The sequence below is a fragment of the Buceros rhinoceros genome, unplaced genomic scaffold (genome assembly GCF_000710305.1).
Source record: "Buceros rhinoceros silvestris isolate BGI_N320 unplaced genomic scaffold, ASM71030v1 scaffold6382, whole genome shotgun sequence".
NCBI classification, from domain to species: Eukaryota; Metazoa; Chordata; class Aves; order Bucerotiformes; family Bucerotidae; genus Buceros; species Buceros rhinoceros.
The window spans coordinates 64,161-78,551 of NW_010399410.1; the positions used below are offsets into that span (position 1 = coordinate 64,161).

General features: G+C 42.3%; 1 protein-coding gene across 1 annotated transcript in view; it reads right to left on the reverse strand.

Annotated features, from left to right (window-relative positions):
- The window catches only part of LOC104489303 (kalirin), a gene marked incomplete at both ends in the record, with an annotated part of 114,549 nt that overhangs the window by 46,788 nt on the left and 53,370 nt on the right, over positions 1-14,391 (reverse strand). Inside the window, 8 exons of the mRNA XM_010131449.1 lie at positions 3,010-3,099; positions 4,752-4,821; positions 6,653-6,762; positions 7,675-7,741; positions 8,975-9,093; positions 10,185-10,367; positions 12,985-13,107; positions 13,609-13,724. Of these exons, the coding sequence (XP_010129751.1) occupies positions 3,010-3,099; positions 4,752-4,821; positions 6,653-6,762; positions 7,675-7,741; positions 8,975-9,093; positions 10,185-10,367; positions 12,985-13,107; positions 13,609-13,724 (878 nt within the window). The remainder of the gene's footprint in view (positions 1-3,009; positions 3,100-4,751; positions 4,822-6,652; positions 6,763-7,674; positions 7,742-8,974; positions 9,094-10,184; positions 10,368-12,984; positions 13,108-13,608; positions 13,725-14,391) is intronic.

Here is a 14,391-nt window from a genome sequence, read left to right on the forward strand (position 1 = left end):
AGGTGGGGCGCACTGCCCCGCCGCCGCACGGCCCCCTGCCACAGGGAAGCAGTAACCCTGCTACGTGGCAGATACAGTGCACCGTGGCTCACCATGAGACACAACTTTAGTTATTCTTTGGGTGGAAAAGTGCCCTCAAGGCCTGGAAGAAACCAAGGTATCTGACAGGCACCATGTGCTAGCAAGTTGTCTACTGTAAACCAGATGAGCTGCAGAACAGGATTAATATGCAGTCTTACATTCAGTGACAGAACCCCAGAGAAACATCAAAAATATCCCCAAAAATATGCACAGGGCAGCACAGGACCCTTAGAGGCCCTTGGATGGACAACATGGAGACAGGAGTACTTAAATACAATTTCACACAAGAATTGCTGAATTTACCAGGAAGCAATGATAAAGTGCCCAGATTTTGTATCAAATGTCTGCAGATATTCTCAAGTTAAGATAAATAATCTAACTGTGTACAATTGTTCAGTAGGAGAGCAAACTGCATCCCGAGCCAGGTACAGGCTTGCTGAGTAGACCGATTCAGCACCAAACCCCTCACGAAATAATTAGGTTTTGTAACACAACACAAATCTTTGGTGAGCAATTCGAGAAAAAAAACTTACTGAGGAGAAACCAAGATCCTGCTTTCACTTACGTCCATCTCCTAAGAAACACTCAAGCTCAACGAAGAAACTGTCCATGACCCACCCTCCATGCAGAAACCCAATGCCCTGCAATGCTACCAAAGTCAGGGAGCTTTATCATGCTCCACTCTATAAATGCAAGATAAAGGTGCCTTGTGGCTTCTTGAATATAACAAGCTGATCTTTCCCAAGTTCTAAAGGAAAATATTCAAACTAGCAGAAACGTACAGATGACTGAACCAAACTGTCTGTCTTGGGGACCAAAGCTCGCTTAAATAACAAACACTAAAATCAACTTGATCACCTCAATGATATGCTGATTTGCATCAGCTGAAGCTGAGGGCTAACACATGGTGATAATAAAAAATACATCTTGCTAGCCTGAAGTACATGTATATTAAAAATTGTTAAATGTGGAGACATCATTTATCTGTGAAACTACTGAATGAAGAACAGTTTTAAGTAATGTAGGAATGCTCTCAGATGATGAATAAGGCAGATACAGAAAGTGAAGGAACCAAATTAAAGAGTCTACTGCAGTTCTGAAAGAGTAAGCACACAAATTCCACTCCCTCCGTAATTGCCAGCTAATGTAACGATACAGACAGCCTCTGGATTGTACAAGCAAAGCCAGATCTGCAGGGAGGGAAGACAGCAATCCTTATCCTTTATAAAACTAATGCTATAGGATAAACTAGGCAAGTTTCACAGTTCACTTTGTCCACTGTATCTACTGGCCTAAGAAAAGAAGCTGCTTTTCTCTACATATATGTCCTTAGAACATCCCAGATAGGATGGCATCGCTAGTAATTCCCTTAACAGTTTCAAACAAGATACATCATTTAGCTTTGCCCATTCTCCTAATTAGCTAAACCTTGCAATGATCCCTGAAGCTGCAAATTTTCCATGGTCTTGAACAGTTCAGACATTGCTGGGACTGCTTTCCATTTCAAAGATGGTGTTCTATGACAATTTACTTTGAGGGGCTGTACACTTGTGATCTTCAAGCAGGCTTCTTACTCAGGGGTGATATTCTAGCTAACTCACTCTCATCGCCAGGGTGTTTTGGGAAATTCCAGGTTCTGCCTGCAAGACAAGAATCAGTCATTTCTGTCTCCCGTCCTGCCACTTAACCACTGCCACTCCAAGATCAAGACAAAAAGGCTCTGCAGGTCCCTCCCACTGCCTTAGCCACTCCGATGGAGTGTCTCCTAGGGGGATATTCAGAGGGGGGACAGCCAGCTTTCTCTTTTTTTGCACAGGCATCACTGGGTAGCCCAGCACAATTCCCACCCATGGAAGGAAACCATCTCCCCTTGAGAAACAGCAGGTGCTGACACATGAATATTCACTACTAAGCAACATCGGGAAGGTTTCCAGCCCATATAGTGAGCTGGAGTGGAAAAGCTTAGCAGAGAGAACGCTTACAATCCGTGTGAACACCAATAGACACCTAAGGCGGCTCAAACCCACCAACCAGTAAAACCATTCAACAGGCTCAAGCGCCACCTCCTGGAAAATTCCTTTCAGTTCAACCCTACTACTTTTTCTAGGTGGGGGAAAAAAAAAAGCTGGTGTGAGATCTTTCAGTGTTGAATTTAATTGAAATGCTGCAACCATTGGCACGTACAAAACCCGGAGGAGCTGGTTCCCGTCAGCCACCAGCCACATCGCAGGCTGGATCCTGCTCATTCTGTTTCCTACACTTGGAAACAGATTGTCAACGGTTTGGAGAAGAGGTCTTAGCATTTTTATTTCAGAGGCAAGTACCTGAAGCTATACGCTAGCAGGCAAGCATGGCAAAATTGATGGGGTTCCACAAATCAGAGGGAGAGCTTAGTTTAAAAGTATTGGAAAATGTTAAAGATTTTTCTCAGCCTACAAAACCGGGATTGGCACCTGCAAACGTTTATCACCAGTGTAGTGCTTGAAAGGGAAATAGTCTAATTGCAGCCAACAGAGTCCCTTACTAGCGTGATGGAGCAAATGTTTAATAGGGTGGGTAAAATTTGCAGAACAGGAAGACAGTCTCTTGTTCTGGACTTCGGGATTTCAGGTCGTAAAATGTATAACGGGATCTGCTTTTCATTTTACCACTAAACCCAGAAGTAGAGAATACATCTAGAACACATCTTTAGGAAGGATTTGGTCTGAAAAATGCGCAAAGGCTCCCATAAGAACGTGTGTCTCTTCTAAAAACGACCTGCCACACTGATGAAGATCACACGTCGCACCACAGCCTATCAGTTTTCACAGCATGTGGACTGAAAAACCCAAGTGCCAAAGCACAGAAAGGAACCCGTTGCTCAGGTGTAAAGAGGAGGCGTTTCTGCTGCGCTGTGCATGCTGAAGGAAAATGGCAATGGCTGCTTACATCAAAGAAAGTCCCTGCGTGTTCCAGGATGAGCTGGCTGGAGTCAGGCTTGTTTTTGCAGTAGGTGACGTACATCTGAAACTTGTCTGCCTGTGAAAACAGACAGGGAGGGAAAAGCATGATCTCAAACAGTCTTTCATTAAGGCTCACCAGGATAAATACAGGTGATAAACCCCCTCTCAAAGTGACATAAGACTTGCAAATTAAGAACAGGAGACTTCTAGATAGTTCACAATTTACCTGAGCAGTTGAGGGGAATGAGGTGCACCATGTTCACAGCTATAGGAGGCTTTCTTTAACAAGTGTCACAGAAGAAAGGCCGAAAACCTTAATCTGGATATAAAGTAATTTCCAAGAGCCCTAATGGTTGCACAGATCGGTACAAAAGTATGCAGGTCTCAAACCCCAGCCATGAAGCATTGGCTCTACTGTCTACTTGCAGATAAAGCCAGCATACAAACTCTGGGCAAGAGACTCACCTAGCTTAAACTGCCTCGAACCCACACTTTTGCCTGGAGACTGGCTCAGATTTGTGATGCCTGGCTCAGACCTGCTTTTCCTTCATGTTGTGCTAGGAGTGCTGTGCATTTATTTTCCTGATTGTTTTTTGTTTTTTAAAAGAAATTAAAAGCATCTGTGCACTCCGGCCTTAGAGCAGTTTCATGTTATTGAACTCTGGGTCTCGGGGAGAGGCAGGGAAACAGAAGAGGAGAATGTCCTCCTTTCATTACTACTGCTTTTTTAATCCCAGGTAGCCATTGGGCAGGCAGCTTTGTTATGGTTACATGGCTGTAACCACACGCACAGCCCTGGACATGTACTGTCACTGAGACGGTGTGTCTTAAAAGTACCTTGAAGATTCTGCATAGAATGGTATGTAAATGTGTCCATCTTTCATAAATATGTAACCTCTTCTTTGTAAACAGTATTTCTGAATCCATTTCATCAGTATTTGTGTCATGTTTTTAAATTAAAAACCTATCTGAAACCATCCAAATATGGTAATTTTTTTTGTAAGTGAAAATTCTCTGCAATGACTTTTAAAATACTAATTCCCCGTTCTGAAATATGAATAAAAGCATCAGAGAAGACACGAAGATGGCTGAGTTGCCTGGTAAATATTTTGAAAAGAGAACAGTTTTCATACAGATAAATTACTGTAGCAAATTCCTGGAGCCTCCTACGCCCATGAAGACTCTTAGCACCGAGATTTCAAAGTCCTGTTGCAAATTAGCCTGGCATTGGGTAATGGAATGAGAGAGCACAGTGGCTCAGCAGTTTGACACTAATTTGTGAAGAAAAATGTAGGTAAAATAAGTTGTTCATGCCTTAGTAGAGGCCTTCTGGCATGATTAAAATTCTCTAAGAGAGGTATATTAAGATTTTAAATGTCTGTTTTCCCAGTGCCCTTCACAAAGAAATGAATATCACACCTTAATACAGGTCTGATTTGACAAAATCCTGTTAGACAGGAAAGAGCAGAGGTAAAAGCTGTGCTGGTCAGTGCAGGACAAGGAGAAAGGCTCTGGAAAGCCACCACTGCTCAGGAGAAGAGTTATCAGATGGAATCTTTCACCCTGGGAGTGCTAAAGGACAAAGCAGTTGGAATTCCAGGTTAGCTTAGCTCCTAATCTCGCCTATCACTAAGAACCTAATCCTTGCATCAATACCCAGCCTGTTTCTGCCTGTGCTAGAGGAATTAATTTGAATAAATAATGAAAAGAAGAAGCCTCATTCATTACCCAGGTGACGAAGCAGTGGCCCACATCCTCAGGCAGTTGTTCGTATTTCTCTAGTTCTTTTAGAAAAATGCTGAAAAAAGAAGACACCGATGTAATCAGTTACAGTCAAATACCCTGGAGAAGCAGAATGACCAATGAGTTAATCAGTGCTAATGATCAATACTTATATCTTGATTACGAGGCTAATCAAGCGTCCTGCAAGTGGAAAAAGCGTGTCCTTGCCAAGGCATGCTTTTGGTTTTGATCACAGTCATGCCCGACTCCACTAGAAAGGAAAAAGGTAGCAATTCCTAGTAGAGAGGCAATGTATTCAGGACTGCAAAGCGACACTTGAGAACTGCAAAGTGATATTCAAGAACCAGATACTGAATTTTCAAAAAGATGTTGTGCAGTGATTCAGAGGAAGGGCAAAAAGAGAAGCCCAACACTGCCAGCTTTCCATCCCCAAACTCGGCACACTGGACAAAGGATTTAAACAATTTAAGCAAGCGTGACACTTCATAGGTTAAGTAGTAAACTCACAAAATACAGGTTTTGTATTCAACTCTCTCCCAACACCTTGTACCATGAGTGACACTTCTGTTTGCAAATAGAGCCCTGCACAACGCCTGGGTGGAAAGAAGAGAGTGAAACAGAAGTTGCAGAAGGGGAAGCAACTAAATGTGCTGTTTCACCAGCCCTGAATCAGGTTGGGGGTTGCCTTAACATCACCAGCCAAAGGAGAAGATTGGGGAGGATGCTGGCTGAGGTGACAGGGGCGTGATTTATTTTAGTGATGCTAGAAGGTTTAGAGGGAAAATGATTATGCAGAAGCAGCAGGCTGAAGGAGGATGGGTCAGAGAAAAGAGAAGTGACAGCAGCAAGGAACTGTAGGGCATGCATGAGTGTTAAAGCGGTAGTAGCTGGGAGCAAGGGAAAGACAAAAAGGAGGGTAATCAGGTGGCATCAGACACAGTCACTACAAAGAAAATACAGCACCACAAAGAGAGAGGAAGTAGGAAGCTGATTGAGCGATCCTAGCGTAGTTTTAAACGGGAGAAGAATATTTACCAGTATGACAGGGCAACTCTTGGGGTCTGGGAGTCAATTCATCTATTACTTAAAGGCTGTTTTAATGTAATATGTAGTTTGAATCTACTGTTCTGCTATGCTTGGAATCCGCTTGCACAAAAGCACGCATATGGCAGCCTCTGCTAGAGCACGCTTACGTGTATGTGATGGTGCATTTATCTGGCTGAAGCACTGAAAGGCTCACAAAATCTCAGTGGGAAAGGGTTTTCTGATTTGTTTTTCAGTCTGCTTTGGTTTTGATATGTAACTTGAAGACAGACTTTTAAATTCAGGCTGACCTTGTGGGATTCAGCACCCCTAAATGTTACATTTGTGACTGCTATTGCATTCACATTCTAGCAAGGAAACAACGCCCTCTAAGCTGATCTGATACACAGTCTCATCTTGATAAAGTGGAGTACTGTTAGTTACAGATTAAATACAGAAAGTCTCCAAGAAGCAGCAGGAAAGCTACTTATTAACTCAGCTCATGTCAACTATTCTTTTTTTTCCCTTGCTGTTTTGCAAGAGATCATATCTTTGACAGGCCAGCTTCCAAACTACATCCAGTGCTGTGAGATGGAAAGCATGTACAGGATTACAAAGCATTGGCATAACACGACTTTGACATGGTTAATCACCTGAAGGCAAAGTTTAAACTTCGTGGACTTTTTAAAAGACACAAAACGAGAAATCAAACATTATTTTGCAAATCTGGATCAATTACTTTACGCTCCTGCGTGCATCGCACCATAGGCGTTCACTGCAGACACCGCACGGATGTGTAGGTAACCACACGCCTATTGCTTCCTTAGTCAGTAAACATTAACAGGACTGTCAGGAAAACCTACTTGTTATGAAAGTCATATATCTCCTGAATATTGCCAAAGATGATGTGCTCTTTATTGAGGATCCCAGCGGGTATTTCTTCCACTCCACTTGTCATTTCCCAAAGGTAAGTCTGGAAGACACCAGCAATTCTTAGCTTTGTGAATAAACGCGCGGAAAAAGACCAGATCTCCCTGTTTTATTGCCAAAGACTCGTGCTGACACAGGAACTATGTACTTGGAGGTTGACCAAACAAGCTAAATAAATAAATAAATAAATGTTACAGACAGCTCTCCAGAGAAATTCAAAGTGCTGACACTCAGAAGCTGTCTGAAGAAAAAGCAGAAGCATGCCAACACCACCTGTCTTGGTGTCTTTGCTGTCCAACCGACAGTGTCCAAAAACTGCAGGCAGAACCCGTTGAAAGATAAGCTGGATTCGCCACTTCAGTAGCATTAGCTAGACAAAAACCTCTTTCAAACTGCAGGAATGTGAAAGTTGACAGATACCACTGGCATGCACTCTGATTTTTGCCTGGAATATTGCAGTCCCTTTCAGGAACACCCGCCCTGGGTCAAGGTATCAGTGTAAATCCAGCTCTTTCTCTAGCATGAGTTGATCCAAAGGAATAGACTTGAATGCTTAAGAAAACGCTCCATGATTTTAAAAAGCCCCTAGAAACCAACAATTTTCAGGTCAATGTGCAAATATATTGCTCTTTACTGAGTCCCAGGACATTGCTTTCATCTGCAGGGGTGAGCACAGCTTTATAAATAAAGCCACACTCCGGTGTCCTGGGAGGCACAGACACTTACAGCCAAGTGTGGGGAGCACAGCCCACGGTTCTGCCAGAGGGAGACGAGCTCTCCCTGCTGCCCAACCAGCTCCCCCCACCAGCAGGACACAGCTCTGCAGCTCACCACCGATGGTGGTACCCTCACATAGACCCTTGTCCATGTCAGCCTTTGCAGTACAGTGACCACCACCACAAAGGACACCATGACCTGCCTGAAAACACTGGAGACTTCCCAGGCCATAACTTACCTCTAAGCACTCATGTAAGTCCCTGACATAAGCTTTTTCTGTCTGAAGCAGCTCAGCCATAATGAATCTGGAAAACAGGAAGTATTTCAGGTGTTTTGGACATTACAGTTGTTTGTACAATGAACAGAAAACAAAACTTCCTCCTGTTGTCTTAATGAATCAGTGCACTTCCACTCTAAACCTTAAGCTGCCTTTGCACCTTTCAGCTCCAGGAATGAAATGTCACTCTAGTCCCTTGCAGGATTATTTTCTAAATATCTTTTCTGCATAAAATGCTATTAAGTCCTATTTCTGCAACCCTGAATTGTGATTTATTTTCTACATGCCCACCCCCTTAACAGTCAAATAATTCTCAGATTTTTTCTTTTCCCCAGGAGTAAGAACGTGAGATTCACCAACACCATTTGCATCTTTACTAGCAGTCAGCTGTAAGTCACCCTGAAACTTCACCTTCAGCGGCAGTACAGATGGATTTGGGAGACAACGCTACTTTGAGGAGGATTCAACAACTTGGTATCTGACTGGAGAAAATCCAGCCTGCTGGGAAGCCCCATGTCCACATCTGTAGTGCCTAAGGCTGGGCAGCTCAAAATTGAAATGCCCAATGTTTGGAAAATGTGCCAGAGGCAGACCAAGTGTAACCACTGCTCTCTAAAGCAGAAGTGGTTTCTTATCGAGGTTATGCACTGTAGTGACAATTTCGGAAGGCTGGGAAGGATCACACATACAAATACTCTCAAGCAAAAATTAAGACAAAATACTGTGAAATTAGACTGTTTCTAGATTTAAGTGCAACCAGCACTCTCCAATATTTCCTCTAGTATGAAATATTTTCAGTTCTACACCCACTGAAATTTGAGCCTTAACTTAAAGTGAACTCCTGTGTCACTGAAACCCAGTCAGCTCCTCTGGATGTCATGGGAGTTCAGAGAATATCTAGACATATAAAGACATTTTTCATTTTCCCCATTCATTTTATTTTTTATATTTTTATAGCCTGCAAGAAATTATGACAATGAGTATTTCCATGACATCAGGGTCCAAAGAAGTGCTCGACTCACTTTTTTCGCATTCCAAAAGTAACTTCCAGTTAAAACCAAAAGAAATTCAACCTGTGCATTCTGAAACTCTCTAGCCTACAAGTCACAACTTCTGCCCTACACCCATAGACTTATCTCAATAGCTCCACGGCTGGAAGGAGTTACGAGACTGACATGTCAGTCAGTTCTGGTCATGCAAATACCATAGAATCATTCTTAGATAAGGAGTCGTGACAGGCTGTGAGCATTTGGGGACATACTCTTTCTTTCTGGCTGACTTCCTTTTTTCTTCGTTGACTTCATGATTTGCATCTCGCAGCTTTACCTCCCGGTCTGAAAGACTTGCTGGAATAATATCTAGTTCTAGGTCCTTGTTATCCTAGAAAAAGCAACAGTACAGATTTTAAATTCATTGTAATCCTAATGCAGTGCTATCAAGTGGGTAAGATAAAGATCCCGATGTCAGAAAGAAGGAAATTGAAAGAGATTTAGAAGGACTACAGTGAGAAGGACAATGTGAAAAGGTAAGAGAGAAATCTTAAAAAACCACTGGCTATGAGATTTATTAGAGTCCACACTGTTACTCCTAGCTAGGAATAGCTATTGATGAGAAATGTCTAAATTTTACCTGACTTCTTCACACCTACGTGAGTTCCCTATGGGGAAACTCCCTATGAGTCTCCCTGTGAGACTTCCTATGAGTCCCTATGGGACTTCATAAACAGTCTGATAAGGTCGGGTGTACGCAGAGGCAGTCCTAACTTCCCATGGCCTTCTGCCATGGAAACACCCTTCCAGACTGCGGTTAGTAGCTTTGCGTAACCCAGAGACCCTACAAGGAACAGTACCTTTAGGGTACCTTGAGGGTGCAAGCAAGTATGTTCCTCTTTCTTTGATACTTAATTTCAAAGGATGGGTGAAAGGTTTTTAAGCATTTCTGCCTCTGGCACTCCCCTTTAATACTGTGGCCAGGGAATAGCAGGAGATTCTAGTTTTTATTTCAGTTGCATTGCTCTATTTCACCTAAGAGAGCCCAGAGATGAGGCTGGAGATCAATTTTTTTGATAGTTAAAGGATGAGAGAATGGAAACTTACAGTCAAAGCCTGAGTTTAATTCAAAATAATGGTGGGGGAGCAGGATTTATGGCTTATGCTAAAATTAACACAGACTTTTACTCCAGTATGTTTTTCCTCCTTCCCAGTAGCTGTACGGTCTCCTGCAGAATGGTGCAAACATTTGTTTAGAAAATCATTTTGATTTCCATCTGTCTCCTCTTAGTATCACTGATCTGCCACAAAATACCTTCTTCTCTTCAGAAACAGCTCTGAGTTTGGCTAGGAGGGTTGGCCAGGTTTAAAGGGTTTCTAGTGGACACATAATAACCTGCAGAGTTTGTACCACAGCCTTTACGTCCCTCTGTGACTTTCAGATTTGGTATAGAACCCCAGCAGGACATGGACTTACAGTACCTCTGTATTGATTCCAAGGGCTTTTTCCAGGGAGTAGCGGTATTTCCCCATCCTGAGAGAGAAGTCACGGTAGCGTTTGTCAACGGTGGTGACCCACTTCCTAATTTCAGTGGCGTGTATATGTCCTTTTTCTACAAAGCTGTCAGCCAGCTGGATGAGAAGCTTCACTTTCTCCTTTGTTTGCTGCCCAAAATATGATCCTCAGTTATGTCACATCACTGTTATTTCCTTTGTTTTTAATTCACACAGCAGTCAGAAGCAGATCGCAATTTTTTTATACATCATTAAAGAGTGCCTGTACTTCATCTTATACAGAAACAGATGCTTTAAACTTTGCCCAGTAAAACACGAAAGGAATGACATTTTTGTGAGGACACTTATGAAGCTGCAGAAGATAGAAGTAGTCCAGTTTTTGAAACCACACACACATAAACACATAAGAAAAACATGCTAGAATTCAGACATGCCTACTGCCCATGCCCAAAACCTTACTTTTTGTGAGACTTGGAGAAGGTGGCAGAATTTTAAAATCACATTTCTCAAAACACACCAAGTGACTCTGAATCTATACCGCGGTGGTTCTGCAGACCTGTGTACGCATCATTAATACTCCACATATCAATCCAGGAAGTGAGTTTGAGTCACTGTCAAGCTTGTCAGAAACAATCAGTATTTAAATCCAAATTACTATAAAATCCTCCGTCAGTATTTTAGTTCCAGATAGGACACTACAAACCAAAAGATACAGAGCCTTCAAACCTTCTAAAGGTCATTTATATTTCACTTGGGCTCTAACTGTCCCTCAGTCACCACAGTTTTCCATGTTGAGGAACTTTGTGCAAACGTGGCACAAAGGAGCTAGGTGTAAATTTTAGCTTAGATTTCAAATCTATCCCAGGAACTGGGAAGGTGCCTGGACCCTACGTTTGAGCCAGCTCAGGTACAAAATGCTTATAAAAACTGAGATGACAGCTGTCCAGACTGCACTCCAGCTGTAACGCCCATGTTAATCCTCAAAAGCAAAAGGAGAACCAGTCTGATCCCCAGATTTACTGGCAAGCAGCTTTTCAGAGGTGGGCAGAACTTTCTACTCTGCTTGAAGCAAGACATGCTGTCAGGTACTTGACATTACCAGCAATCTGGCCACAAAAGGACAGATGCATGTCAGACCAGAAAACACCTTACAGATTTCAAACACAAAACTAAATTCAAGAAATTTCACCAGGAAAAGCTTGAAGCAAGACATGCTGTCAGGTACTTGACATTACCAGCAATCTGGCCACAAAAGGACAGATGCATGTCAGACCAGAAAACACCTTACAGATTTCAAACACAAAACTAAATTCAAGAAATTTCACCAGGAAAACAAATCATCAGCTGAATCTTAACAAACTATCTGAATACTCGAGCAAGGCTTGGTGTGGAGAAGTAAAAATCTGACTTCCTGTTATATTCAAATGGTGTTTCATTCCCAAAAACTACTGGGGTTTTTTGCCTTCCGAACAATTTGTTTGACCAAAAAGTTCTTTGGATCAGTCTGGGAGTGACATGCATTTACCAGATTGCACGTGGCAGTGAAAATATTCCAGGTCAGCGGGAGGAAAGTGATTTACTAGAGCCCTAGGGAGCAAGATTAGATGCATCAGCGTAAGGAACAGCCAGTAGCGGTCAAAAAGGAACAAGGTAGAAAACTCAATCCTAGGCTAAGTCAAGACCAGAAACAGTTTGGAAACTTCAGGATGAATTGGGATTATTCTGATCCAAATTAAATTATAAACTGCAACAAGAATGATTCCAGGTGGACTGACTACGAGTGGTTAGAGGCCAGAAGCACAGTTTCAGGAATGTTGTGCAGGTCCTGTCTGATTTAATGAACTTCCATTCACTGCTAGTTATCTCCCATTTTCAAAAACATGCAAGCTAAGCAAAAAGGGAGGGGGCAAGAATGCCACAGAGCCTGTGAATCAAACCCAGGCAAGCACAGGTTCCTAATGAGGAGTTTAAGGATTACAGAAGATCAATTGCAGGACATGGTGAAATGAAGCTACATGATACCAAAGCCATGGTCTTGCTGCAGTCTGACTTCCTAATTTATATCCTTTTCAGTGGCTGTTAATACCCCTGTGGATTCACAGACTGTGAATTACCTGTGCTTAGAATTCATTTGTCTGAAGCAGATCTAATCACCATTCCTCTGTAAACCCCACCAGGTTTCTCAGAATTGCTCCATATAAATGAACAGATTCTTGCTAATGCAGCTTAGTATCAAAAAATGTTCACCCTGGAGTTTACAAACCCATTTATTGAAATAGTTTTGTTGGGGTCAACAGATTATTTCTAATAAGATAAATGATCATCTGTGATCAACCCAGCTGGAATTAATGAAACATTGTGGTTGTAATGACAGAAGAAAGAGACAGGGAATCCAAGATGACCTTGGAATGGTTGAGATCAATTAGTTACTCTATACTATTCTTGTAGGATTGTTTGAGGATGGAATTAGGGTATATTTCCTTAGGTTGCTGTGAACTCTGTATGCGAATGGACTTTTTCTTCCTTCTGATCAAAACAAAAATGCTCCATAATCAGTACAGGACCAAGGGGCAGAAAACCTCCCTCTTGTGCCTATGCCTTGCTAGAAATGAAAGATCACAGTTCTTGAAAGACATTTATCTTCTGGGCTAGGAACGTCAGGAGGAAAATACAAAATTAAGAGAATATTATGACAATGATTTAAGGCATTGAAACAGGATCATACACATAGACCAAGGCAGATGCCATAACTGAAGTCCCTGTTTACCTTGGCAGGTACTCTGAATTCCCCATATTCCTTCAGGAGTTCCTGAGTTTCTTCTGCGGATTCCCCTGTGGAGTTGTGAGTAGAGAGGTAATATTCGCCTGTTTCTTGGATCCAGTCTAAGGCCTGTGAACATCAAAAACAACCAAAGGAGAAACAAAACAAACAGTCTTTGTATTTCAGGAACTAATCCTCTGACAAAAGATATCTGCCAAACAAAGGATATCAAATCAATTGGGACTTCGTATTCTGTATACTAAATACTTTCTAGGAACACATAAAAAGACTACAGTAATCAAAGCACGTAGATACAGAAGGTGCATGCAGGGAAAGCAGTTTTCTCATTCAGTAATAGCTCAATAAAACAAGTTTGCTATAATATTTGTTATTAAACAAATGAACAAATCCAAAAGTTAAATCTAGCCTGGCAAAAATACTGAGTTTTGTTGTTGCATTTTGGAATTCCCTTAAACTGGTTTAAATATGCCTTTGCCATGTTTTCAAAAGTTACAATTTTTAAATACAGCTTGAGAATGCAACAGGAACCCCACCCAGAGGCATTAAACAGACACAGGGAATATTTACATGCTGCCAGGACAGAAAGACAAAGCAGGGCTTTTACACTACCTGCTTGGCACTGCGCTCAAAGACAACATATTGTTGGCACTGATCTAATCTCCGCTTCTTCAGGGTCCAAAAGTGAAGGACTCGGTTCTCTCTCTGCAGCAGCTCGCTCAGAATGGCTGTAGGGGAGAGGAAAACATCTGCAGTTAGTGATTCTCTGAGTGCATACAGAAATAAGCCATAAAAAGCTGCATTTACTCACTCTGCTGGGACTGCACTCCCAAAAGCAGATCCCCTGAGACTGTACTTCTTAAAAACAAGCAGTGATTCAAAGGGGCTGCTTTCAAGAAAAGAAAAGAAAACAAAACAAAAAATCCAACACAAAATAGTGCAGTTGCAGAGTTACCTGGTAAAGGAGAAGATGCTAGAACAGTTTGGGATTTACCCCAGTAAATACACTGGGGTACATACTTCTAGTCCTTTTGTTCTCTTCGGTTGCTTATTTCAGGAGCCTGGTCCTGGTTAACACAGAAGTCGCCCTTTTTCTACCTCATCTGCTGCTCTGGCAACAGGCTACCCAGCATCTGGCACCAAAGCCTCCTGTCCCACGCAGACATGGTCATGACTGAATTTAGTTCAGACCTGAGGCCCCCGTTTCACATATCTGGTAAGGTTTCTGGCACAGCTGTGCTGCCTGGCAGCCCTCTCTGTGCTCCCTATGCAGCTAATGCTGGCTACGGTTATTGGGTTGAGACCTCATATTTGTCCTCTAAACTGTTTTCTGTGTGATGAGGATGTGACAGACACAGATTCAGGAAGAGACTGGCAGGGGACCACGCCCACCCC